Here is a 25,057-nt window from a genome sequence, read left to right as displayed (position 1 = left end):
TCAACGATCTAAATTCCCTTTCATCTGCAACATTTCTCACTTTTCATGAAATCCACAAAGCCCTCCTCTACAGTACTCTCCAAATTCCCAATACGGAGCCATCAAACGCTGAAGCATAAATTGCGAAGATTGTCACGCACATTCCTAACATTCCTCAGTCACACACACTTTCACTGCCCACTCATGTTAATATTTCAATATAATAATTGAGTATTTTTCGTAATCTATTTTATTGAATTTCCCCTACAATTCACATCCCGAGTGGCAGAGATAAATTCCAGAAGGGAATCCACATCTCGCGGTCATCAACTTTGGTCTTTGGTAATTTTATTGCGCCTACAAATGTTGAGAACGATTGCACCCTTCTTCACACTTTTGAACATCTTCACGGCGTCCTCGTGCGATAGATCATGACAAACTTGTCCATTCACGGCCAGAATTTCATCGTGAACTTTAATTTCACCACTATCTATCGCTTGACCCATCGGTAGGATGCTTTTAACGAAAATGCCCAACTTCCCCTTCGGACTGTCCGATCCGCCGACAATCGTGAAGCCCAGTGACTTCTTTCCCGGGCCCTTCTCGAATGACACAGTGTGGAAGGACAGCACGCCCGATCGAGGACGCCGCGGCAGCGTGCAAAAGTTATTGCTCGACGTGGGCAGCGTTGCACTCTGGCCAGTCTCCTCCTCCTGGTCGTCGCACAAGTTCATGGCACTTTTCGCGAGACAACTCCTCTGGACAGTGACCTCTGCGGATGCCGCTTCGGGAGACGCCACTTCCACCTGACCTGTCTGACCACTCAGCGATCGTCGGATGACCCGATTTGACGACATACTCGAATATGGTGTCACATTCTTCTGAAACTGCTGAGCGCGCCGCTTCATTGGGGTACTCTTGTTCACATGCAAATGTGCCAGACCATCAATTCTGCAAAGATATGCCAACACATTATTTCACTGCAGAAAAAAAAACTTCCATCTTCACCCATGAACTGTGTGATCTCCTCTGGGGAATTCGTGCCATTTCTATCTTCCGCTAATGTGCAAAAGAAGCCCCCAATCGCACGCAATCAATAGAATGCTAATCGAAGAATTTTTAATTAGTGTGCATAAAGAGCACGCGAGTTCCTGCAGAAAATCATTGGACGAATTATGAATATGCTGTGGAATTTCATCAAAACGATCCAAGGCCATTTTACAAAATCAAAATATCACTTTCAAAAGCCATTTACGTTGGACTATTCTTCCGCTAAATACATTTCCAAAAATCAAGATCATCGAAATATTATACGGAAAAAAGTCATCACTTAATCTTCAGGCGTGCAGTAAAGATAACCGTCTTTTATTGTCTACATCGCAACCGAGCTCCAATGAAAATATGTTGATTTTTGCATTAAGAATAGCTCGCATTTACCCACACGCGTCACTTAACGCTAGATCGACCGATCTTGAATTTTTCTCAATTCAAACAGAAATGTTAAAAAATACATCCCGAAATGTCACATTAACCCGTTCTCAGTGTTAACTCATTCATATTGATTTACGACTCTTGGAGATGCTTAATATTCAATTAAACACCAACCATAAGCTCAAAAGTAAATAAGATAAGGCGTGACAAAAGATCCCCACAAAAGACACGCAGAGAAATGTGAAAAATAACCAAAACTCACCTGATGGCTCTCGAGGTGTAATCATCAGTATAGTTTCTATCATCGAGATGCGAGTCTAGTGAAATCTTCCTCCCACTCGTGACACCCTTTTTCCGTGCATCTCTGTCACTTGTCTCATGGCGACAAATCACAAGATCAATGTGGACATCTCTTGCGGAGCGCCGGAATGGCGAATCGAGAAGTTCCTGGACCTGATTGAAGGACATATTGTGCAGTCTGTAGCCCGAAATGTTGATCAGTTCATCGCCAACGCGTAGATTCTCATCTCTGTCCGCCGCACTTCCTCTCAAGATATGTCTCACGCGGTACCTGTTGATCTTCGTGGGAGTCTCCGGCGAAATTTGTGAGATGAGAATACCAAAGCCATTGGCACCGTTCGAGACCTCGAGTTTCACGTACTTAAAGTGTCTCTTCTCCTCCGATGTCATACGAACAGGCAGTTTTGGTGGTCCACTGAGCGTCTCCTCGACTTCACTGCTAATGGACGACTGTCCCGTGAGCTCATTCACCAGGATGCCCGAATCGCAATCCTCCTGATCCGCCACACTCTTCCGATCACCAAAGGCATTGATGGAGTCTGTATTGAGCGCTTGGTAGCAGAGGAATTCGTCAATTTCCGGCAAATGCCCATGACTTAAACTCCTCTGGTGAGCATTTTCCGCCTCATCGTCATGCACCATTCTATTTGGATAAAAGCGTGTAAACATTTTCTGTGCCTTATCTTGTACACTTCTCACTTTGACGCTCAAACTCTCCGTGCCATTTGCCACTTCTTCTGACGGTGTGTCATCGAAGATGTTCTCCGTGGACTTTGATTTGATGCTCTTGCTCGCAAATTGCGATCGTCTCACCACCGTTAGTGGGTGATGACGAGAATTCGGGGCATTGTCCTTATCGCCCGCCCTGTACGATCCAATGATAGCGCTCATTTCACCGGAATACTCACTGCCCGACGACGTGGATACTGAATCATCCACATTGAGGAGTATGAAGTCATCAATAGACTTGCAGTGATTCGACGGAGTGTAGCATGACAAGCGTGTGGATGGCAGTGGATTCCTCTTCTCCCTGAATGTCATATCATTCCTCTTGTTTTGCTTATTTTTCAGTCTATTCGGCGATATAAAGCGTCCCATGAGGCGCCCATTTGACGTCGTTTCCACAATCTTCTGCTCTTGCACACTATAATTATTCGACGCGGACTTGCTCGTGGACGACGTGAGGAGATCTACAAGTTTAACATCATTACATATATTAGTCATGTGTTGCTAAATACCCTCGTCTTCTCGCTATACATCGAGCTCCGCAAACGCGGAGCATGCAATTTGGAAATGTACAGCATAAAATGTGTGCGAATAGTGAAATAAGGTGAGAAAATGTTACTTGTGAAACTGTGTTAGAAAATAGATAGACATAAACCCGTCCGATCTGTTCTACCGCACAAATTCAATCCAGAAATGGTCCGTAAACAAAGCAAAAATGTTAATGAGCCCATCAGGAGGAGGAAGTGAAGCAGAGTGGAAGCTTAAAAAGTAAAAACATATATGAACTGCATCTCAATGTGCACGCTGAAGATCACATCGATCGACTATAACAGGTGTTTTATAAAATCACATATTCAACAGAGCATCATCTCGGTATGGAAGAAAACAGGATTGCGATCGATCTCCTGACTTTTGTTATACACTCATTGATCTTCACCTGGAGTCAAGGGAATTTTATTTAGAAAAATTGTCTCGCTCGCTCGCTCTCTCTTTCTCTGTAACTGTCAAGTTCTTGCCCTCGCGCATTGATATATTATCTCTCACTGTTTGAATACCACCTTCAATGTTTATATAAAAACTACAATTCTTCTCTTCTTCCACTTTTTACAACATGTACCACATTTTCCTCCCATTTCATCTCTCTTCAACCCATCACCGGGTGTCATTGTACTCGCACTCAATACAACAAACAATTACCATCGTGTTATTGTATAATGGGAGTTACTCTAAAGGATGAGCGAATGGATGGAGAAAAAACTAACATCCATCTCTCATTTCACCATCTTTTCTTAATTGTATCAATTTGTAATTGAAAGTAATGACTCAACGTGAGTAATCTCCCATTTTCCCGCCTCATCTCCATCTACGATACAACTTTTCATCTCACCTTTTAATGGGTATTGTCTTACAACATCTCACCTCAATTGTGTCTCAGATATGAACTGGTTCAACGAGGCTTTTCTTCAATTAAACACACACAAAATCCAGAGTGTGAAGAGAGTTCTTTATAAGATCAACCATGAAGAGTGATTGATTATCTCACTTATTGCTTGATTTTTCATCGGTCAAATTGCGATCATTCCAAATTTCATCTCAATTCAATTTCAGATACTATAAATAATTGCCTGAGACTCGCTTTTTCTCTCTCTTTCCACTCTTTATGTCTTTTCTTCAATCAATATGTTGAATTTTTGAGAGATATTTCACTCTGATTGTTATTTAATGTGCCGCCATCAGACACCCATTTTGTCTTTGGAAGCGCAAGACGACGCGCGATGGCAAAAAGATCAATAGAAGAGATGATCGAGAAAAAATGATTGTGATTAGGTGAAATCGGAGGATGTTTCCTCACCTGCAATTTACCCGCCTTTGCCCCACACTCTTCACCCGATATGGACGTGTAATTGTGCCAATTATAGTGAAACAGGAATTAGTACGACGCTCATACATGGGTGAATTGCATAAAAAAGCCACAAAGTACGTGATCAGAGGAGGGATCAAGCGACAAATAGTGAGGTATTTAGTGTGTGGAAGGAAAGTTGCTGCTATGCTCGATAGGTGAGTTTATAGTGAAAATGTGAGATGTGTGCGGAAAAACACGTGAGATCATCTTTCTTGATCATACACTTGGTGAGGATCAACAAAAGATTTCTCGTTTCGCAGTGATCAATGTATACACAAAAAAGAACCCGATCTTCAGGCTCACACCATCACCAGCATCAGCAATAAATAGGGAGGAGTTGACTGTGGAGAAACACAAGAGACTCACCGATTCGTGACTTCCTTGTGCCATCGCTGATCACTGCACCAGCGTGAGGTGATTCTGTTGCTGAACAACATTCAGCCGATGTCAGACGCTTGATTTTTGTCGTCTCAATTCCATCACTTTCATTCGCCACGGAACCCGATGCATGATCTCTATTCCTCAGCGGCGACAGACTCAGCAGACGCGGTGTTTCACTCGAGGAGGATTTCCTGAACCATCTCATTGTCCCGCTCAACCTAGAAAGAGCCGATGAAAACGCCACTGTATGAGACAATGCTCTCAAAAGGTGTAATTTTGGGAATTCTGTTTCAGGGTCACTTCACACATGAATTATGACTCACTTTGCGAGCACACCTCTAAATTCAATTTCATTCTCCCTCGCGCGATTCAAATGATCATCACTGTGCGATTTAGAGTGAGAAAAAATTGCACCTCAAGATGGAAGGTGGAAAAAAAGCGAAAGTGTATTTTCTATTTCTTTTGCCTCATCTTTCTTCCCCGCTCGCGGGTAATCTCACATCACTTTTATTGCTATTACTTCTCCATTGCTCACATTTTACACTAAAAACTCAGGGGCACATGCGAAATCCTATTGACACTCACTGCCTTTCCTACCTTTTCTCGCACCTCAAATATTTCCACGAAAGCGTGCTTTATTGCGAGAAATTTCTCAAGATCAACATTTTTTGTGGACAAGACAACAATTACATCTTCCAAAACTCACTCTCAAGCTTCCTGAGGATCATCGTCTTGTGGCAGAAAAAGAGCCAAAGAGATATTATCACTCATTATGCAAATCCTCTTTTCTCAAAAAAAAAACTCACATACGAAGAGCGACAAAGTTGAATAAACAACAAAGTATATTTCTTGCTTAAAAATATTTTGTCGCAAAAAAACTGGAGTGTGTATGTTTTCCTAACTATCACTTTTTGCTTATGTCTATGCGTAAAAACATGCTGAGAATTAATAGCATATAGAACGAAGATTAAAAGCATAGCAAAAAGATGTTGGAAACACGTCAGAATTTCCGGTCTTGAAATTTCTTCTTTCTTCTCTCCTCATCGTAAACCTCTCAGACAAGAAGATCATGCGATGTTCCAGGGAAAAATTCAACAGTTGGCAATTGAGGAGCTCTTTTCAGCAATTTACCTCCATTTGGCAAGATAGAGTGACATGATCGACAGTGGTCAACTTCTATATAATCCACACCGTATGGCATCTTCACTGTTCATGGCAAAAAGAGACCGTGTCGTGTTACATTTTGCCACTCTGCCAAATGGATTTTTTCTCTCTCTTTCTTCTACTGGTGCCTTTGACTCCCAATGCAAACCACTCTCAAACCACTCAAATGAATATTCAATTAATAAAAATGAGAGAGTTATTAAAGCAAAAAATCCACCCGTCTTACTTTCGTTTTCAATCTTGCCAATCATTTGATTTTAAAATCTTTAATTTAGACCCGAAGCGCGCGACATGTGATCGAAAAAAAAGTCACCACACGTTCCATATAAACAATCTCACTTCATATAAAATTCCAATTGAGTTGAGAAATTGAAATCTGGGACATGAAATACATTTTCGCCGTGTGACACTTTAAGTGATCTGCAAATAATTTTAATTATGTCTATTTTTCATACCACACTCTCAATATCTTCACTGTAAATGTCAACATGGGGCATTTTCTAAATTATTGCATTCTTAATTAATCCCACTTCTGTTGTGCTTTCGCTTTTTCCTGTGGTTTTTGCCAATCCACTTTTTATACAACACTTTATTATTATAATCCTGCAACTGCAAAATTAGCAGCGCAGCCACAATTTTCTAACGCACATAAACTTTCAATTTTATTCAATACTCCTTTACATCTTACGTGATACATCTGATCATGTCGCTATCGGATGTGATCGTGGCTTGGTGACTATTTGCAACCACCATGAAACCACACACTTTGCCAGCAAAATCACTCCCATACTTTCCATTTTCCTTCGCACTTTCTTGCAAGGCAAAATTCCCCTCGAGCGCATATTTTAATACACATTCGAATGACACTCAATTTGCAATTCGCAGCTCCCTGAAAATTCCCAGCCACACCGCATGGATTTCATCAGCATCCACTCGTGGCCCAAGTGTTATTTAACAGGGGCCTTTTTATACTTAATTAATTAATTATTTCATTCATTGCACACCAAGCTAAACAATAAAAATCATAATACTGCATTTTCACTCCAACAAAAGACTCTTTTTCACCTTATGTAACACACCTTAATTGTCTCTTTCCTTGGCTCTTTTGTAGGTGAAAAAGAAAATTGTAAAGCCACCTCTTTTTGTACGTGAAAAGAAATGCGTAGTGTTTTCACGGATGGAGTGAAAAAGCTTGACTTTGTGTGGTTTTGCACTTATACAAAATTAAAATTCACTTTATATATTTCAAATATTTATGACAAAATCCCAGAGCAAAATATTAGTGTTACAAATTGTTTCTCATTTATATATTTTCTCACACAAACACACTTTCAAACCACAGAAATTAATCATATTTTCGTTTGAAGAATATGTAATTCATAAAAGAACCGAACAGAAACATTGTTGTGTCTTTGTCCCCTTTCTGGCATCGAATAAACTAAAATAAATAGTGTGGAGCAAAGGCAAATAAAATACAGCAAATAAAAAAAATAGTATAAATATGTGGATAATCCTCTGGCATACCATCAACACGAAAAAAAGGAAAACAAAAAGAAAATCTAAAGACAAGCAAAGTTGTTTTGCATTGACTTGAGCAAAAATAGAGTGATAAAATTGCGAGTGTTTTGCCATCATAAAAGTACCTTTTGGAATTCTTTTGGTGGAAAATACCTTGAATACTTTTGCTGTCATGTTGTTACATAGCGAAGAGTGCAAAAACCCAACAATAAAATAAAGCTACGCATTCAATGAGAAACTCTTCTAAATTGCCATTAACCAAGTGCGCCTTTTTCTCTTTTCTCAATAAATTACAATAATTTCATGTCATATTAAACCGTTAGTGTGCAAATGTCAATGTACAGTGAAATTTTTTGACTACGGAGAATTCCAGTGGCTATTTTGTTGGCGCGTATGGAAAAATTCACTCAAGCAAACCATCAATTTTTCATTAACAATTTCTCATTCTCCTCTCTTCTTTCTTTCCAATATGGTCAAATTGTTGACGAGAAAATATCATAAAATTGTCAATCAACGCAAACATCTTGAAATATCGTCAGTATATTGGGTAAAAATGCTCATTTTCTGCATAATAAATAATATGGCAAGCCAAGTGTGTTTTTTTCGAGGTCACAAGTGTTATCAATATTTTATCGACTCTATAGTCATTCGCATTAACAGTCCGGAGCAAAACTGCGACTGCAATAAAATACACAATAAATTGTGAAATTTTGTATCAAAAATCCAACCACGCAATTTTCTGAGAAGGACACAACAACCCAGACTTTGGCGAATTCTCTCTATTGTGTTGATAAATCACACAATATAATCTCCTTTCCTGTTTCCTTCGATAATCCCAAGTAAAAAAGAGCTAATATGAGTCATTAACTTATTGAAATGCAACTTTTTTTTTGTACAAACTGCCAGCGATAAGAAGCTTCTTTCCTGTGTAGAATCACTTTTCGAGGTGAAATGCTCTTGAGCAGAACTCACAAAAGAAACCACTTTTCCACGGAATTCCGTTTTCAAACCTCAAAGAGATAAATTAATAGGCATTCCATTGTAAATACAGGCATAAAGAAACTCTGCAATTTCTTCTCAGTACGACACCCTGACCGCAGATTCGCTCTCGCACACTCTCTGTGACGATTTTCATTAGAAATCTCTCAGATGGTGACACTGTTGGCAGATAAAACGGCCAGAAGAAGAGCCAATAGTCGCAAAGACATATTTGAGAGATGATTCACAAGGCGCGCACTATTGTCTTCCATCCGCATTTGACAGATATTAATATAAATTTGTCCAGCCATCGCGGAAAACGTGCCAAAAAATTCGCCATCCGAGTGGGAAGAGAATATAATAATAATTGCAAATATATACATCTATTTGTCCCCTCCATCAACGCAAGTGTACTCAAAGCATCTTGCTTGAGTACTTCAAATACCGAGATAATGATACTGATGAACGCTCAATATTTGACCATACAACCGTGGAGAGGCTTTAATTAACACCGCGCCGTTGGGAATTATTCACGAAAGAGCGTCAAAATCAATCTCTGCTGCGAAGACTTTTTTGGACAAGTACCTCAAGTCGAGGGAAAAAAGTTCTTTCAGCAATTATTTTCTCAATACATCCTCACCAAAATGGCAAGATATGAATATTTATCAAAAGAAGTCTCTTCGCCTTAAAAAAGAGTTATTTCTAGCGAGGAGGGGCGTTTCATTGGGAAAATCTGCCGCAATTCGTGAGAATGATAAATAATGCATGGAACTCTTAGGAAACAGACAAGGGGTATTGTAGGAATGTGTTTGCTCACTGAGCAAAACTCCATTTAGTTGGGCTTTGGCCAGGCTTGAAGATTAATTAAACGGTAGCTGAAAACAGAGAAACATCCCACGAAAGAGAGACAATAATGTCATCCTTCAACATCAAAAGAATTTATTCTTTATCGCAAGAAAATGTCAGAAAGTTAACTCTTTGATGCCTTTAAACATTGATATATAAGAAGATTCTAACTATAAAAAATGATTGTCGACCTCTTTTTCATTAAACTTTACTTGATATCGCAAAAAATCTGTCACGATGAATAAAAACAGTTAATTTTTGCTCTTAATTTGTGATTCTCGCGGAATTTTCCATCGTACCTTTGGCCTGAGTCAGAAATAATGGCAATTAAATAAATTTTGATGACGCATTTTTATTATCGGTACGTCATCATTGGTCAGTCGCCTGTCTCTTCACGAAACCGTTTCGAAACTGATTCCTCAATGCATACTTTCGAGCCCAACTACACTTTCAGCATGCATTTCAGGTGCATAAAATTATATCAACCTTCTTCAAACTTGCACGACAAGTTTCCAAGTTTACGCAATGCTATCTGAAGAAAAAATCTGTACACCAGAACATAATAATAATTACTGGTATTTAGAGAGACTCACTTATCACTCGGATAATTACGTTTTTGCCATTTAGCAAACAATAAACATTCTTTTCGGGAAGCCTCTCGTTAGGGCGACTTAGAGCTAAGAGTCCAACTACTTGGCATATTTACTGGAATGCACGCAATTGGAGAATGTATTGTTGGTCGTCTGGAAAGGTGGCGGAAGAGCAATTTATTTAATATGAAAAACTAATGAGGAAAATTGAGGTGAGAACAACAGTGGCAAAGTTGTGAAAGAACATCGTGGATTGTATTTTCCATCGCGATTTAGCGGATATTTTTTGAGTGTTGTGTCTCGAAAAATGTGTCGAGTGAATGCGGCGAGATTGTGGAGTTAGAAGGAAATTAATTGGGTTAACTGTTAAGCCTCTCTCAATGGGTTTAATCGATTTAATGGTAATGTTCTGATGCCGCCACGGGCGATGGAGCAAGAACGTCCCATGAGAGTGTCTTGCAAGAGTGAAAGACACTCTCGCGGACTGTTTTTCTGCCTCTTCGTGTTTGATGATCATTTGAGGAATATTTCGAGTATTTTTCCCGCATTTCTCATCATGTACAATCCTAACGGCGCCACATCATTAGCAATCTCAGCCTTATGATTTTTCACACTTGTTTGCGCCCAGAAAATCTATTCTGTATCAATCCAATCCTCATGCCCATATCTCTTATTGCTCTTATTATTAAATACCTAACTGGTCTCAACAGGTTTTTGTGCCTTTTTCCTCACCGTCTCACCTTTACTTTTTGCCCCATCTCTTCGCATGACGCGCTTCTTATCTCAAATACCAAATCTTCAGGTATTTCTTCTATAAAGTTCATTGGGGATAATCCCCTTACTCACTCAATCACAATACAAGCGCCCTTCACCTGGGCGGAGGACCAAGTTGGCTGTATAGATCGCGCAGATTCCGGATGATCTCACCTTTTCCGGCAGCTTCTTCTGCACTCTTTCGGGATTTTCTCTCAATACAAACTATCTGATAATTCCACTGTCACAATTCGCAGCGTTGACCGATAGCGCTAAGAACTCTCACATGATCCGTGTTAGCGTGTCAGATACCTCAATTAACTCCTTTTTGGTGTGAAAACAAACAAACACGGTATGCCTTTAATCACTAAATCACTCCAATACCTTTCTTGCCGACGTCCGGGAAGCTACTACGCGATCGCGATGACTTCGGCAAACATTTTAGAGCAGGATCGCGTGAAACGTGTATGTTTGTCCCTTTCTAACCCGCGGCCTTTCTAGCAGAGACCCCTCTCTTTCCAAACTGCTAGAATTACATTTAAATGATGTTTTGTGTTGAGTGCTTTCGTACTCCTCGAGTTTTCCGCCTTTTTCACGCAAACTTTCTTCCGTTCTTCAGAGAAATATGTCGCAGAGCAGCAGTGAGTCACAAATCGCGTGCAGTATCTGTGATGGCCACGAACATGTGCTAGAGAACCCGATGGCCCGACTGAAAGAGTTCATGAGAAATAACGTTCCGGGATATGAGGTTATGTTTTTGTTTTCAAGAGGCTCCGCTAAACACTAAACATTATATTTGTGACTTGCAGGATGGACCTCTGTGCTTCACCTGTTACAATGTGGTGAAGAAGAAGCAAAACCCCATACCACATCTTGCGAGTCAGACCTCGACAAGTTCAGATGACACCTTGGACACGATCGTGAACCAAAGGACGCCGTTGTCACTAAGGCCCATCCGGGTGTCTTCACAGGACTTCTTGCAGTACGGTTCCCTATTGTTCACAGCACCTGACACCACTTCAACCCCCTCAGAAAGCGCTCCAATGCCCAACTCTAGAAGAATGAGAACAGCAGACATTTCCGTCGTGCGCCAGCTTTCCCAGGATTCACGTGAGTTATCAGTCGTGTAGGATATCCGGAAGATTCTTAATAGCTGTCTCCTTGCAGATCAATTGGCGAGCAGAGGAGTGTCACCCAACGATCTGCCTCGGAACAAAGCGGGATAAAGAAGCAAGAAAAACAGCTTTGTGCCATTCATTAATTTATTGATACTTAAAATTAAATCAATTGCGATTAAATTTATAATTGGTAAACTGTAAATGAGTCTCATGAGTTTAAACTTTCTTTCAATTGAAATTATAGTAAGATTTTGTTCTTGGTTTTCCTGAACTGAATGTATTGACTGATATATAGTGTACAGGTAATTTGCTGTTAATAAATGGCAATTTTCTAATCTTTTTTATTCTTTTATTCTTTTCAGTGACCATCTTTCGCAAATTTCCAGAAGTCTTCCAAAGTGATGCTTCAATTTTTAAATAAAATAAACAAATTTCCTCATTCTGGTCACACATTCAAAGACTTTCACTTTCTCCAAAACCTTCTGTTGAATTTTTTTTGTTTTAAATTTCCTTTCATTTGAATTAAAGACAAATAAATTTTACAACCAATCGATGTTTGTTTTGATTGTACATTTGACGAGCAAATTTCTTTTCTACAATCGTCTGTTCACACTTTAGGGCTAAATTTGCTCTTCTTGGAATTACCAAAAGTCCTAAAATGTGAGAATCTCCGTGTTTTTATCCAGGTTTGGCGCAGCTTTCTTCGCTGTTAAATGTGCATTTTACTTCCTCGGAAATATTAAGTCAAATTTAACTTTGTCCCTCCTTATGGATTAATAATAAACAGGTACTTGATATTGTGCCTCTAGCACCTTCTAATATTTCCTTTTCTCTTCACCCACGCTGATATTTGCCTATTTCTGTTCTGCAGATACTTTTTCTGTCATCAATTTTGCTAACACCAAACCTCTTCCCCCTTCAAATTTATAAGTACAACTTTTATTTATTTACTGTGAAATGTTTCGATTTTTGATTTCTTTCGGAAAAAACTTGATTTATTACACTCTTCTGGTCGAATTTTACATCAAATTTAGAATTGAATTTTTCCAGAGCCATTAATCTTCATTTCCAGAACTGCAATTTAAGAATTTCCTCGCCACGGAGATTTCTTGTCAATATGCTGTTGTTGTTTTTTCCCTCTCAATCGACGATAACTTTGAGATTCTTGCAAATGATGGTGAAATGCATTGAGAAATTTCAATTAAATTGCTTCTAAGGCAATGAAGACTCTCACTCCTTGACACTTTTGTTAAGCGATGACTTCATTTTTTTACTTGTTCAAATAGCAAAAATACTCTTCTGATTGTTAGCCTAAAGTGGGAAAAATGTGGCTAATTTTGACTTTTTTTTCTATAATTTTGTGAGAAAAACTATATTGACAAAAGATCCAAAAACAGACACTTGAACTGTCTTTTCTCAATTTTTTCCAATTAGTCTTCCCTTCTTAAAAATTACACCCTTTACTACATTGCTTGTGTCATTTTTTCTTGTTTTTTCCTCCCTTATCTTTCATCACCCACTAACTCAAAATTTCTCTCCCATCATACAAAATATAGCACATTCTCGCACACATTCAATTTTACTCTGAACCCCCAAAATTTCACTCACAAAGATCTCTCTCTCTTTCTCTAAATCATACATTTTGTTGAACTCCTCTCACGACTTCATATTATTTCTCTCACAAATAAACATCAACTAAAAAAGAAATTCTTCTACTTTTTACCCCTTGACGTCTTAAATTTTATCATAATAGAAGAATTTACACATCATTGACCCACATATAAATGTCTCCTCTTCAATTTATAATTATATACTTTGTTTTTCTTTTTTTTAATAAGAAAAAAGGATATTGATTCTCTCTCTCTCTTCTCATTCCCATTCATACACACGGAAAGAAGGCGTTTAAAAGTCTCGCAGAAAGAGACCAAAAATTCTCCTATAATTTCTTTTCACGAATTTCATCTTTTGCTCTTACATTTGCCATTTTGTTTTCTCTGTATTTTTTAACATTTGCATGATTTTACGTCTTTTCTCGTTCTGAACTCTTCAATAAATTGTACAATTATATGTATACTTGGTAGGTATAGAGGATAAACTGATATTTGATTTTTTCTTCATATCATAATTCGTTATACTGTGACAATCGAGCATTGATTAAATTATAGGAATTACAAATATTACATTTATACCTTAAAAACAAAGTACGAGGTCTTTAAGGAAGAATATAATGTACAAAAGAAAAAGAAACAGGGTGGATAAACGCAAAGAAAAAGAAGTGAATAGGGGAGATACAATGAAATATAAAGGTAAACCTAATAGTTATACAAACGCTCTCTCACATTCTTTTCTTCCATTCATTCTCTTCATACTTCTTGGCAATGTAAATCTGGTTGTTATTTTGCTTTGTTTTACACGTGTGATTCCTTTCTCTGCACTCTGTCTATTCCCACACCATCTCTCTCTCTCTCTCCCTCTCGCTCTCTCTCTCTCAATATCCTCTTTCTGAATACATCTCTACAGATCTCCTTGTCAAGTCTCGCAACGACAGAACTGAAGAGGCGAAATTTCTTTCCATTTGCTTTCTCAACATTTCTTCACAATTCCTTCCTCCTTATTTTGCTAACAGGAAAAGAAAATCTACACTACAATTTTATTGATTTAATGCAATTTTTCAGCCATCTTAAAAAAATTCCCCTCTTCCCTTCTGTCGTGCTTCCATCAAAGCTTCTCACGCCCAGAATGATTTTCCATGGGAATATTCCTCATTATCTCTTCCATCTGCTGACTTTTTCATCTCTTATTACATAGTTATTTTCACTTAAAATTTACTTTTGTATATTTTTTGTTATTTACAAGTCTTATATATTTACTTTATTATTTTATAGTCTGTGTGTGAATTTTCTTCTTTACTTTTAAAATGTACAAAGATTTTTTTCCTCTCTTGACTCTTCTATTTCATTTTTTTTTACCTCAATATCATTCACTAGTTTGTTTTTTCGTTTTCCTACTTTTCCATCACTTTTTTCCCACTGTCTGCATTTTTACATCCTTCCCAATATTTCACTAAAATTTACTTAATATTTTTCTCATTTGATTTCTGATCATATTTTTTTCCCTTCTTCTGCCATAAATTGTTTTCCCTTCATCTCCTCTTTATGGATGGATATTAATATGATGATTACCCAAGACAGAGTTTTTTTTCTTCTTCATATTCTCCGACTGCCACACAAAAAAGTAACGAAAAAATTGCAACAAAAAATACTTCAAACTAAGTATAGATAAAAATCAAATTGATATATCGTGCTCAGCGCTCTATTTCACATGTTTATGTAACTTGTAAATATTTGACAATTTTTATAGCTTCATACAAAAAAAAAGATGGTTCCCATAGAAGAAAAATCGGTGAATCTATTTCATATTGTTTTCCTCATTCGAAGAACAAAAAGAATTACTGAATCTGGCTTTTTTTCTGCATTAAATACATTTTTTCCGCATTCACGAGCTTCGCGTCACACAAGTATTTCACAAATAGTTCAAGTTCAAATTCTCTTCTTTACTGCATGATCCCAAAATCTCCACCTTTCTCTATTCACTATAAATTCACTATTGTTTTCTCCACATGACTCTAAAATTTCTCTTTTACTGTCCATATTTATCTATAATTCAATATTTTTCATTTCAAATTTCAAACCTCAATGAAGACACAGAAATGTGACTAATACGAAGAAAATGTATGCAATGTGACAATTTTCAGCAAAAAGCTTTGACAAAATTACTTTGATTCTTCTCTTTTCCTCGAATGCAGTCAATTTCACGATTTTCTTTCACTCTAACCTGTTTACAGTATTAATTCTCTCAGAAAAATAATAATTTCCAATGCAAAAGTATAATAAATCCTCCATATTTCAACACAAGTATTAGCGCAATGTAAAATAAAATTTCTAGAGTTTTCTTCTTTTTTTTATCATTGTTATCCCCTTTTCCATCCCTCTTCTTTCTGGGTATCCTTTTTTTTTCCTTCGAACCTTGTCTTTCGTTCCTTATCCTTTTTCACCCCCAATAAAAGTGACTATCACGCATATTCACCCAGGAAACTTGCCACACGCGTGATATAAACAGTTGAAGAGATGCCGACTTTCTCGTCAGACACTTGGGGAGATGACTTGATCACTGTTCACTTGCTCACATTGTTCTCATCGTTGTTTAAGCTGGTATTTGGATCATTCAGCGACGTGGCCACATACAAAGATGGATCAATCACTTTGGGAATCGGCTTGATCTCCGTTCCCAACTCCTTCTCAATGCGATGCAGATCGTAGCGATCATCGTACGTGATAAGATTGATTGCAATACCTGGATGGTTGAAGATGGAAATGGGCATTATTGATAAAAAAATACTCACTCACACACTTTGACAGTGATTGGTGACTCACCTAAATGTCCAAAGCGTCCAGATCGTCCAATTCTGTGGAGATACGTTTCGGCCATTTTGGGGAAATCAAAATTGATAACAACATTCACAGCCTGTACATCGATACCACGTGTAAAGAGGTCAGAGCACACCAGATTTCTGCACAGACCCTGCCTGAAGTCATGAAATACACGATTACGGTGGGCCTGAGCCATCTTTGCGTGTATATAGTAGCAGCAATATCCCAATTCTGTTATTTTCTTCGCCAGCAACTCAACGCGCTGTGTCGAATTGCAAAAGATGATCGACTGATTGATTTGCAATTTGGAGAAGAGCGTATTCAGACAGTGCACCTTCTGGCGCTCCTGCACAAATGCATAGTACTGCGTAACACCCTTCAGCGTCAGCTCCTCCATCAAGTTGATCTCATATGGCTCACGCAGGTGTCTCTCCATGAAATTCATCACGCTCACTGGGAATGTTGCAGAGAACAGCAATATCTGACGCTCCTTGGGCAATTTCATTATGACATGATCCAGCATGCCCTTAAAATCTTGCGACAACAGCTTGTCCGCCTCATCTAATACTAGCATCTTGCAATGTGCCATATTTGCCACCTCCTTGTCCATTAAATCCAGTATACGGCCAGGCGTAGCAATAATCACTTGTACTGTAAAGTACACACAAAAAGAGTTTTTAATCATTTGACTTTGTCTCAAAAAAAGCAGAATAAGAAGAAATGTCTAAAGTGGCAGCTTTCAGAAATGTTTGTTCTCATTAATTTGCTTCTAATGAAGGGGAATCCAAAGTTATCATCATTGATTTGCACACAACACAGAGAGAGAAAAAGAGAACGAAAGATAAGATATATTTACAGTGCGACCTTTTCAAGAGCAATGATCAATATCATATTACAGACGAAACAGCAGTCAAATAGTCTTTCTGCCAATCTGTGGCTATTTTTGTATCAATTCGAGAGATATCCATATCTTTCAGGTTTGATATTGATACCTATTAATTAAATTTAGTCTCAATGGAATCCGGAAAAAAATATTCGTAATATATCAATCTCTTTCTCTTCTGTGTCAAAATTGGCATTAAAACGCCAAATAAGGAAACACACTTTCTTCACAAAAGCGACTTTGATGACGATATCACACTATGAATCATAAAGTCTCTTTGGAGAAAATGCCTTCCTTTCGCAACGAAAACTCAATAAAATGTACCTTTCTGGTAAATTCGCATAATATCATCCTTCAAATTGGTTCCACCAGTCGTAACCATGACACGAATATCCATGTGCTTGGCCAGTTCAATGCAAATCTGCGATGTCTGGAGGGCCAATTCGCGCGTTGGCACAATTATCAGTGCTTGGATGCACTCCTTGGTGGTGTCCACTTGCTCCAGCACAGGGATTGAGTAGGCTCCTGTCTTCCCGGTGCCGTTCTTGGCACGCGCCAGAATATCCTTGCCACCGAGAGCAATTGGTATGGCGGCCTCCTGAATGGGCGAAGGCTTCTCCCATCCCTTCTCGAAAATACCCATCAGCAGCTCACGCTTAAGGCAGAACTCCTCGAACTCGTTCCCTCGTGTGTCTGTGACATCCTGCAGAACAAGTCAAAACACGACACCAAATTAATTCACTTGCCAATTGTTCGGTTGAATGAAATATTTAACAGTCATACTTACACTCGTTTTAATACGATTATCTTTTGGAGGAATTTTCAACTTCGCCTTCCACCCCAAATCGTCACCTGCCTTTTCACTGCCGTAGGTGCTGATTTTGCAAATCATGAAATGAATACATGAAATAGCTTTAGTATTTTGCATAAAGAACAAACAAAATGCTGAAGAACCTTTCGTTTCTTCATTGTTTCCCTGAAAAGAATACACTTTTCGCAGATAGTTAAGCATAGAGACGGAAAATAGTGATAAAATAGAAAATCAGGACATAATTACCCCTTTTGAGAGCCGTGATTGTTCAGATGATTGTTTGCCATGCTCAGGTTTTCAGTCATCATTTTCTCTCCCTCGCAATCTAACTTCCTGGTCACTACTGCTGTTGCTGGTCTTTTCACACGAAACTAAAGGAATCCCTTTTTCTCTTAAATCACAAAATCACCTTCGGATTCACTTTAATTGGCAATTTGTCTCTTGTGTACTTAATAATAATTCAAATTGTCTCTGTTGCTCACAAATTTATCATTCACTTTGAGTTTTCACCTTAGAAAAGAAACTTGCAAATTGTCCTTAATTCGTAATTTTTTCACTTTGTCTTTGGTTAATCTCTCAATATTCCCCTCTCTCAAGTCTCTTTAAGCACTTGTCTCTTATAAAATATGCTCTCTAAAACTCTGCTCATCTACTGGGAGACACAATTTCTGTAGAGCGTCCTTCCTGTTCTGTCCTTTTCTCATCTACTTAATAAAGTCCTTGATTTTGCCTATAGACTACGCATTAATTCTCCAAAGAAATATTGTTCTTATGCCGTTTCCGGGGAGGACACAAAATCACTCTCTTCAAATACTTCGTTTTATACAGTGTCCAAGTGACTATGTCAATTTTCACCCAGAACTTTACACTTCATCTTCCCTATCATGTAAACTTCTTACTCTCTCCTTTTGGAATCTCTTCGCTCATCTGTGTGCTCTCCTGGCTATAAAATTGTAAATTTTTCTCCGGTTTATCGTTCAAATAAGCGCAGTTGTTCACTTCTGTATTATCTCATTTAGATTTTAACCTGCAAAAGAGAAAGACAAACATCACTTTTTAGGCAATTTCTCCTTCAGCGAACGCATGAAAAGTTTGCAAAGCTTTTTCGTCTTTCACTCGTAAAAATTTCTTCGCAACAATGAAAAATGTGACCCGAGTAACGGTTTCTAAATCCCAATTTTTTTCTTTTTAAATATTTCACCACTCGAACTCCGTTTCTGGTGAGCTTCAGCACGCCACTGAGCTCCCTATTCTCCTCTCACTCACGCTTATTGCGCTCTAATGGCACAAGAGAGAGAGGCAGGCGTGCATATGCAGGGCTTTTGTTCTTCCGCTGAAAACAGGAACATTACCCCAAAATCATCATATTTTTCCCGTCCGGAAGCTGAGATATCGCAAGAAAATCCACCACATAACACTCTTTGATACTTTTCAAGAGGAAAAATACCGCAAAATAGAAAATACACGGAGCAAACGCGTGCTTTTGTTTCACAAAAGTGCGTCATAGCGCCCCTTTGCGGTGCCGCAAGAACACAGCCGAACAACAAGGATAAAAACAAGCTAGTCTCTAGGAAAAACACACCACAATCGCAAGATTGGCAGAGGAAAATGCGCTGCAGAGTCCTTTCATGGCCCCCTCCCCAGCCCCAATGACCACGTCTTGACTCTTTCTGTAGTTCAGCTTTTCGTCCCAAAATCTCCCCTCGCAGACTAACCACGCTCTCAATTCCTCTGCCAAAGTTGCAATTGGGAAACAGGGAACGGATTGCGTGTTAATTCGGGAGCAAATTCAATGAAATAATAAGTGAAATTTCAGCATAAATACCTTGTATGATACTTCCACACTCAGCTTTACTTGCAAATGTAAATGGCGACTGAAGGAAAATGCCTCGACTACTGAGCACTCTGGTGGCGAACACTTGCACTCTGTGCTCCACGCCGCGCGTCAACATTGAGGTTATGGCGCAACCGGCTTTCGAAAAACTACCCGCGCCAAATTGGAAAAATAACCATTTTATTTACATTTTCCAATCCCACGGGATACAGACGGTCCCGTCGGCTAGTACGGAGTAGTAGTGCGTGATGAAGACATCACAGCCCACGAAATTGAGTTTGGTCTCACAGAGAAGACGTTCCAGGCACTTTATCATCTTCTCCGGCGTCACAGAATCATCCTTCGTCAAGCTGGAGAGCCGAAGACTAGTCACACATTTGCTGTGCAGGTCCTTTTCCACATGCTTAGTGCTATTGTACAGTGTGGCACGGTCGCGAGCCTCTGACAAATTGTTCGTGATAAAGTCCACCAAAATTCCTCCTGGACACGTTGACGGAGCGATGAATTGACCAGTGGGGCTCACCATAAGTGGTCCAGCTTCCCTGTACAAATCAGCAGAGCATTAATTGAGATGATCTGGGAAGTGAGATTATAGCATTCTTACGATTCTATCACAATCTCGTATTCACTAAGGTCATCTGGCCAGGAATTCGGATACTGCTGTCGTCCTAAGTAGTCCAATAACGTCGTGGTGACCTTTCTCAGGTGATTCGTGTAAAATCCCGCTTGTGTCTTTGGCATGAACTTCCTGCGACCGATTTTGATCTTCCGCAGAATCTGCGATAAGGCGTATTCATACGCTGGAATCTTCTTCAGGTAAGCATCGTGCTTGGGGATGTTTCTGATAAACTATAGAGAATACGCTTTAGCTCGGGGAGCGCTAATCACCTGGCAGCACTCACATCCATCCAATTGTGCTGAACATCGCCCGTGAAGAGCATCACATGACCGTCCAGGCTGATGCCTGTGAAGGCGGCGAAGACTAAAATGCGATTCTCCAGGCGCGAGAGATCTTTCGGATGAAGATTAGCTAGGCTCTCGAGGCTCCGGAGACAAGCTCGATAGTGTTCAACATTCCAGCCACACTCGTACCTCAAGTCTTTCAGCTTCAATCTCTCCACAACTCTTTCCTTGAAAATAGAGAGGCTATTACAGAGACGAAAGTAGTTTGAAAATCGTAAGATAAATCACCTCAAGCTTCTTGATCTCTTCTCGCAATCCTAGCAAGGAATTTTTCCTTTCGAGCGCCGTATTAATATTGTTCTTCAGCCATCCGCTGCAAACAGAAAAGCATTTGGTTTAGTATCTCGTGATAAATATATCCCTCAGCTTTGCTCACTTGAGAGTTTTGTCATCCTTGACCTTGTTGATGTTCTGGAATATCACATATTCATCTGAGAAGATATCTTCCGGATCCTGTTGTGTAAAATTGTAATTGACTCGTTTCAGTTCTGGCTTTTCTGGCATCTGTGGAATCTTATCGAGGTATTCAGTCGATAATTCACAAGACTGGAGAATCTTCTTCAGCACTCTCTTCGCATCAGCTGACCTCTCCACAGGAACTCTCACCATCTTGCCTGGATTATTGGTCTGTGGGGATCTCAGATAGAAGGGAAGCATGGTGGGTGTTGACTGCAGGACTCGTCGCTTGTTGAGGGCCTCCAAGTGAGCACTCAGGAGCTTCAGGGACTCTTCATTGACGGCCTGGAAAGGGATGATTGACAGTATAATCCCACAATTTTAACTAAATATCCACTTACCCGCTGATCTGGGAAGCGTCCAAACAGATCCGGATGCACCACGAAGTAGAATGGCCTCAGGACGGTGGCAATCTCCGAATTGCTCAGGAACCTGAGCCCTCCAGAGAGGTTTCCTTTATATCCGGACTTGGGGAACCTTGAAGAAAAAACAAGGTTAAAATCACCTCAGAAGCGCTTTTGGGCGGGAAAAGCGCCCCGCCCGAGCAACACTCACACATGCTGCCCACAGCGGTACATCCCGCTGAGGGACTTCCACACGAAGACACCCAGGAAGTGCTTGGAAAAGGCCAGAATCACCCTTCTACGCGTTTCTTGAATGAGGAAGTCTCTCGAGGACACCTCGCAAATGTCACACACTCTCTTATCGCAATTGGCAGGTTTTGCGTGCGACAGAAGATTTCTTGTTTTGTGTGCGAGAGTGTTGTTTGTTGGTTCGATAAAATCAATCAAGTTAGTTTTCTAATAAACAATTGCGCTTTTCTCTCACGCTTTTCTCACACTCTATCGCCTCTGTGACATCCCTCATCGTTTTTCATCTGCATCTTTTCATGGAATCTCTGGGGAAAACGGTTAGAATCTGGCATGGCTCTTGTCCATCTGTTGCGCGCCCACAATTTCACAACTTTTCGACACTTTTCCACCTTCTGGTGGCCTTCCTGACACTGTGTGCTCTCCTTTCAGGAATCCCTGACTCCAGCAATGTCGGTGGGTGGCAAGAAGGGCACTGGCGCCACCGTGATTGCAGGCAGGAAGAAATCAGGCCCCAAATTTGAGCTGTCCGAGGAGCAAAAGGCGGACATCAAGGAGGCCTTTGATCTGTTCGACACGGAAGCGAGTGGCTACATAGACGTTAAAGAGCTAAAGGTGGCCATCCGGGCGCTGGGATTCGAGCCGAAGAAGGAGGAAATCAAGAAGATGATAGCTGAGATAGACAAGGAGGGCACTGGGAAAGTGTCGTACGACGAATTCCTGCAGCTGATGACTGTGAAAATGGCCGAGAAGGACACCCGAGAGGAGATCCTGAAGGCCTTCAGGCTCTTTGATGATGACGAGACTGGGAAGATCTCCTTCAAGAACCTCAAGAGGGTGGCCAAGGAGCTGGGAGAAAATCTCACAGATGAAGAACTGCGGGAGATGATTGATGAGGCAGATTTGGATGGAGATGGTGAAGTCAACCAAGACGAATTCCTGCGGATTATGAAAAAGACTAGTCTCTACTGAAGACATCCGCCAAGGAGCGTCAGCCAAATGGTCAAATTAATCGTCAATGATTTATTTTGTACATCTCTCGTCTCTCTTGTGAAGAGTCTTCTCACGAAATTCCTTAATATCTGTACTGGATACATTTACTTTTAACTGTGTTATTAATGTAAATTGAACAAATTTGCTTCAAAATGTTCAAAATATACAATCCCATCAGAAATAGTCAATATTAGTAATTTTTCTTTCAATTCGCATTCATGGACATTCGATTCCCGCCGAAGAAACCTTTCATCACTGGCGCACAGCAATACCCCAAATTACGCGTTCTTCCATTCTTCCAGTGATAAGAGAACAAGTCATTGTTTTGCTTCGCTATCCTGAGAGAAGTGGCCAGGAAGATGAGTGAGAGTGCTTTGAACTTCCTGAATTTACTCATATCCAATCGAGATGATATAATCTACGTGACGGTCTTGCTCTCTTGCATTGCGGTTGGGAAATATTACAGGAAAATAGCGGACAATGCTGAAAAGGAGAAGTTTGGAAATGTCCTGGGAATCCTCATCATCGCCATCGTTTCTGGCTTCCACACCTTTCACATCCTGATCTCCTTTGCCGTCTCTGCCGGGATAATTCTCCTGCACAAGCAATTGTAAGTGAATTGATCTCTTTGGTGGACTTTGAATTCTTCTGTCATTGAGGTTATCGCACTTCGGCTGATTCAGTGAGGCTGATCCTCTTTTTTTTGTTCACATATCTTCCAGGAAATGTCACGTGATCATCTCTGTTTTCATGTTCATGTATCTGTTGTTCTTCCGGATGACTGCTTACTTTGGACTGCCATCGCCGCCTGGCCACACAAATCTCATTCAAATGGTCCTCACCCTCAAGGTGATTCTTTTGAAGTCTTCCATGCATTCTTGGCCACTAATTGATCTTTCCTCTAGCTCGTGGGATTGGCGTTTGAGGTGAATGACGCTACGCAGAAGACCAGAAAGGCCACAAAGGAGGAACTTGAGAAAATGCCATACCACGAGCGAGAATTGGCGGAGATCAGCATGAAGAACATCTTCGGCTACTCCTTCAACTACGTGGGAGTCCTCACGGGGCCCTACATCACGTACCGCACTTACAGGGATCCTTTCGTGGAGAAGTACGCCCACGACGAGGCGAGTTTCAAGGCTTGTGATCGCGCCACAATTGACAAATTCAAGTCTATCCCAATCTTTGTGGCTCTCTACTTAACCACGAGCTACTTTTGGCCACTCGGGCGGATCTTCAAGGATGAGTTCTACCTGGATCAGTCCGTTCTCTATCGGCTGTGGTATGTGTGGCCAGCCTTCTTCATCTTCCGGATGCGAATGTACATCGGATTGACGCTGAGCGAGTGCGTCTGCTCGGCTGCTGGAGTGGGAATTTATCCCACGCCCTTCCAATCCACCCCTGGTGGCGGACCGCGCTCTAAGGACAGTCAGCAGCTGGAGGGATGGCAAAAGACGTACGATTTCAATACCATCAACAACAGCGATGTGTACACAACTGAGACTTGCTGGACATTCCGCGAGGCGATGAAGAGCTGGAACATGTGCGTGCAGTACTGGCTCGCCATGAATGTCTACAAGCGCTTCCCCAGCAGGAAATTACGCACCGGAGCCACGCTTCTTGTCTCAGCTTACTGGCACGGCGTCAACCCCGGCTACTACTTTTGTATCTTCGCTGCTCCCTTTTATGTGGCCATCGAGGATCTGTGCCTGAAACGCCTCAGGGCAGCCGTGAAGGAATTCCCACTGTGGCTGAACATTTGCGTGTGGATCAGCAAGTTCTTCGCCTTCTCTTACATGGCCATCGCCTTCCAACTCATCACCTTCCCTTTCATCTGGAAATTTTACAATTCCGTTTTCCACTTCGGCTACAGCCTTTGGGCCGTACAATTCGCTGTGGCTTTCTTCTGGCCAAAGATTTCCAGAGCGCTCTTCGGCGGACGCCCGAGATCCAGTGAGGAGAAGACAAAGGAGGAGAAGAGCAGTTAATTCACTGCAGATAAAATCCTTTTAGTATTCCAACAGAACCCTCCAATGAATCCCACTGGAATCGGCAATAAAGGTGTGTTTTTTTTATTCCTCTTAGTAAGGAAGTTCAGAGACAAGGCTTATTTCATTAGACAACTTAGAGAAATAGAAAAATTAAGAGTTTCCCTTTGATAATAATCTTCATTCAAAATTGTGATTTGGATGATTGCGTAAAATTGGTTCAGAAAATTAACATAACTTTAGATAACCATTCAATGCTTGCCTTTCGACATGAGTCACCGAAAAAAAACCCAGTAAATTCTGTATTTACAGCAAAAATTACTCTTATTTGCATTAAGTAATTGAATAAAATTGGTTGTAGACATCAAAACACCTCTTTTAACATGAAATAGAAGTTTTTTTTTTCTTCAACTGAAAATCAT

General features: G+C 40.2%; 6 protein-coding genes across 8 annotated transcripts; 3 read left to right on the top strand and 3 right to left on the bottom strand.

Annotated features, from left to right (window-relative positions):
• Positions 1-211: 211 nt before the first annotated feature.
• Positions 212-10,977, bottom strand: LOC132262587 (uncharacterized). 2 transcript variants are annotated; one of them, XM_059761898.1, is made up of 4 exons: positions 10,663-10,977; positions 4,706-4,938; positions 1,673-2,900; positions 212-930 (listed from the first exon to the last, which is right to left on the bottom strand). In XM_059761898.1, exons 2-4 carry the CDS (start codon positions 4,923-4,925, stop codon positions 306-308), a joined length of 2,073 nt encoding a protein of 690 aa, XP_059617881.1. In that variant the 5' UTR covers positions 4,926-4,938; positions 10,663-10,977; the 3' UTR covers positions 212-305. The 2 variants fall into 2 exon arrangements, with proteins under 2 accessions (XP_059617881.1, XP_059617880.1); XM_059761897.1 differs by having other exon boundaries at positions 10,744-10,977.
• Positions 10,978-11,115: 138 nt separating this feature from the next.
• LOC132263261 (uncharacterized) lies at positions 11,116-15,744 on the top strand. Its single transcript, XM_059762933.1, has 3 exons — positions 11,116-11,317; positions 11,379-11,679; positions 11,737-15,744. Exons 1-3 carry the CDS (start codon positions 11,195-11,197, stop codon positions 11,793-11,795), a joined length of 483 nt encoding a protein of 160 aa, XP_059618916.1. The 5' UTR covers positions 11,116-11,194; the 3' UTR covers positions 11,796-15,744.
• LOC132263260 (ATP-dependent RNA helicase me31b) lies at positions 13,202-19,724 on the bottom strand. The gene is made up of 6 exons (XM_059762932.1): positions 19,637-19,724; positions 18,058-18,838; positions 17,788-17,875; positions 17,325-17,703; positions 16,121-16,768; positions 13,202-16,040 (listed from the first exon to the last, which is right to left on the bottom strand). The coding sequence occupies exons 2-6, from the start codon at positions 18,117-18,119 to the stop codon at positions 15,862-15,864; spliced, it is 1,356 nt and encodes a 451-aa protein (XP_059618915.1). The 5' UTR covers positions 18,120-18,838; positions 19,637-19,724; the 3' UTR covers positions 13,202-15,861.
• A 95-nt stretch (positions 19,725-19,819) lies between these two features.
• LOC132261608 (T-cell activation inhibitor, mitochondrial) lies at positions 19,820-21,728 on the bottom strand. Its single transcript, XM_059760496.1, has 7 exons — positions 21,620-21,728; positions 21,406-21,541; positions 20,985-21,349; positions 20,837-20,921; positions 20,548-20,775; positions 20,250-20,494; positions 19,820-20,187 (listed from the first exon to the last, which is right to left on the bottom strand). Exons 1-7 carry the CDS (start codon positions 21,640-21,642, stop codon positions 19,830-19,832), a joined length of 1,440 nt encoding a protein of 479 aa, XP_059616479.1. The 5' UTR covers positions 21,643-21,728; the 3' UTR covers positions 19,820-19,829.
• A 52-nt stretch (positions 21,729-21,780) lies between these two features.
• LOC132261610 (uncharacterized) lies at positions 21,781-22,881 on the top strand. Of its 2 annotated transcripts, none has more exons than XM_059760499.1 (2): positions 21,781-21,855; positions 22,087-22,881. In XM_059760499.1, exon 2 carries the CDS (start codon positions 22,105-22,107, stop codon positions 22,624-22,626), a length of 522 nt encoding a protein of 173 aa, XP_059616482.1. In that variant the 5' UTR covers positions 21,781-21,855; positions 22,087-22,104; the 3' UTR covers positions 22,627-22,881. The 2 variants fall into 2 exon arrangements, with proteins under 2 accessions (XP_059616482.1, XP_059616481.1); XM_059760498.1 differs by lacking the exon at positions 21,781-21,855 and adding an exon at positions 21,873-21,974.
• Positions 22,882-22,944: 63 nt separating this feature from the next.
• On the top strand, positions 22,945-25,005 carry LOC132261607 (lysophospholipid acyltransferase 7). The gene is made up of 3 exons (XM_059760494.1): positions 22,945-23,257; positions 23,370-23,496; positions 23,553-25,005. The coding sequence occupies exons 1-3, from the start codon at positions 23,007-23,009 to the stop codon at positions 24,633-24,635; spliced, it is 1,461 nt and encodes a 486-aa protein (XP_059616477.1). The 5' UTR covers positions 22,945-23,006; the 3' UTR covers positions 24,636-25,005.
• The last annotated feature ends 52 nt before the right edge of the window (positions 25,006-25,057 follow it).

This window comes from Phlebotomus argentipes, unplaced genomic scaffold (assembly GCF_947086385.1).
Source record: "Phlebotomus argentipes unplaced genomic scaffold, Phlebotomus argentipes genome assembly contig_15, whole genome shotgun sequence".
NCBI lineage: Eukaryota > Metazoa > Arthropoda > Insecta > Diptera > Psychodidae > Phlebotomus > Phlebotomus argentipes.
This window is presented reverse-complemented; position numbering and strand designations above follow the sequence as displayed.

Coding starts and splice junctions, on each gene's coding strand:
- LOC132261610 (XM_059760498.1), top strand. CDS start 21,954: ATGGAATCTCTGGGGAAAACG. Junction 21,975..22,086: donor TGGAATCTCTGGGGAAAACG/GTTAGAATCTGG, acceptor CTCTCCTTTCAG/GAATCCCTGACTCCAGCAAT.
- LOC132263261 (XM_059762933.1), top strand. CDS start 11,195: ATGTCGCAGAGCAGCAGTGAGTCACAAATCGCGTGCAGTATCTGTGAT. Junction 11,318..11,378: donor ATAACGTTCCGGGATATGAG/GTTATGTTTTTG, acceptor TGTGACTTGCAG/GATGGACCTCTGTGCTTCAC. Junction 11,680..11,736: donor CCAGCTTTCCCAGGATTCAC/GTGAGTTATCAG, acceptor GTCTCCTTGCAG/ATCAATTGGCGAGCAGAGGA.
- LOC132263260 (XM_059762932.1), bottom strand. CDS start 18,119: ATGATGACTGAAAACCTGAGCATGGCAAACAATCATCTGAACAATCAC. Junction 17,704..17,787: donor ATAATCGTATTAAAACGAGT/GTAAGTATGACT, acceptor CTTGTTCTGCAG/GATGTCACAGACACACGAGG. Junction 16,769..17,324: donor TATGCGAATTTACCAGAAAG/GTACATTTTATT, acceptor TGTACTTTACAG/TACAAGTGATTATTGCTACG.
- LOC132262587 (XM_059761898.1), bottom strand. CDS start 4,925: ATGAGATGGTTCAGGAAATCCTCCTCGAGTGAAACACCGCGTCTGCTG. Junction 2,901..4,705: donor CACAAGGAAGTCACGAATCG/GTGAGTCTCTTG, acceptor TTAAACTTGTAG/ATCTCCTCACGTCGTCCACG. Junction 931..1,672: donor TACACCTCGAGAGCCATCAG/GTGAGTTTTGGT, acceptor ATATCTTTGCAG/AATTGATGGTCTGGCACATT.
- LOC132261607 (XM_059760494.1), top strand. CDS start 23,007: ATGAGTGAGAGTGCTTTGAACTTCCTGAATTTACTCATATCCAATCGA. Junction 23,258..23,369: donor ATTCTCCTGCACAAGCAATT/GTAAGTGAATTG, acceptor CATATCTTCCAG/GAAATGTCACGTGATCATCT. Junction 23,497..23,552: donor AAATGGTCCTCACCCTCAAG/GTGATTCTTTTG, acceptor TCTTTCCTCTAG/CTCGTGGGATTGGCGTTTGA.
- LOC132261608 (XM_059760496.1), bottom strand. CDS start 21,642: ATGTACCGCTGTGGGCAGCATGT. Junction 20,776..20,836: donor AAGAGATCAAGAAGCTTGAG/GTGATTTATCTT, acceptor TCTATTTTCAAG/GAAAGAGTTGTGGAGAGATT. Junction 20,188..20,249: donor TACGAGATTGTGATAGAATC/GTAAGAATGCTA, acceptor TGATTTGTACAG/GGAAGCTGGACCACTTATGG.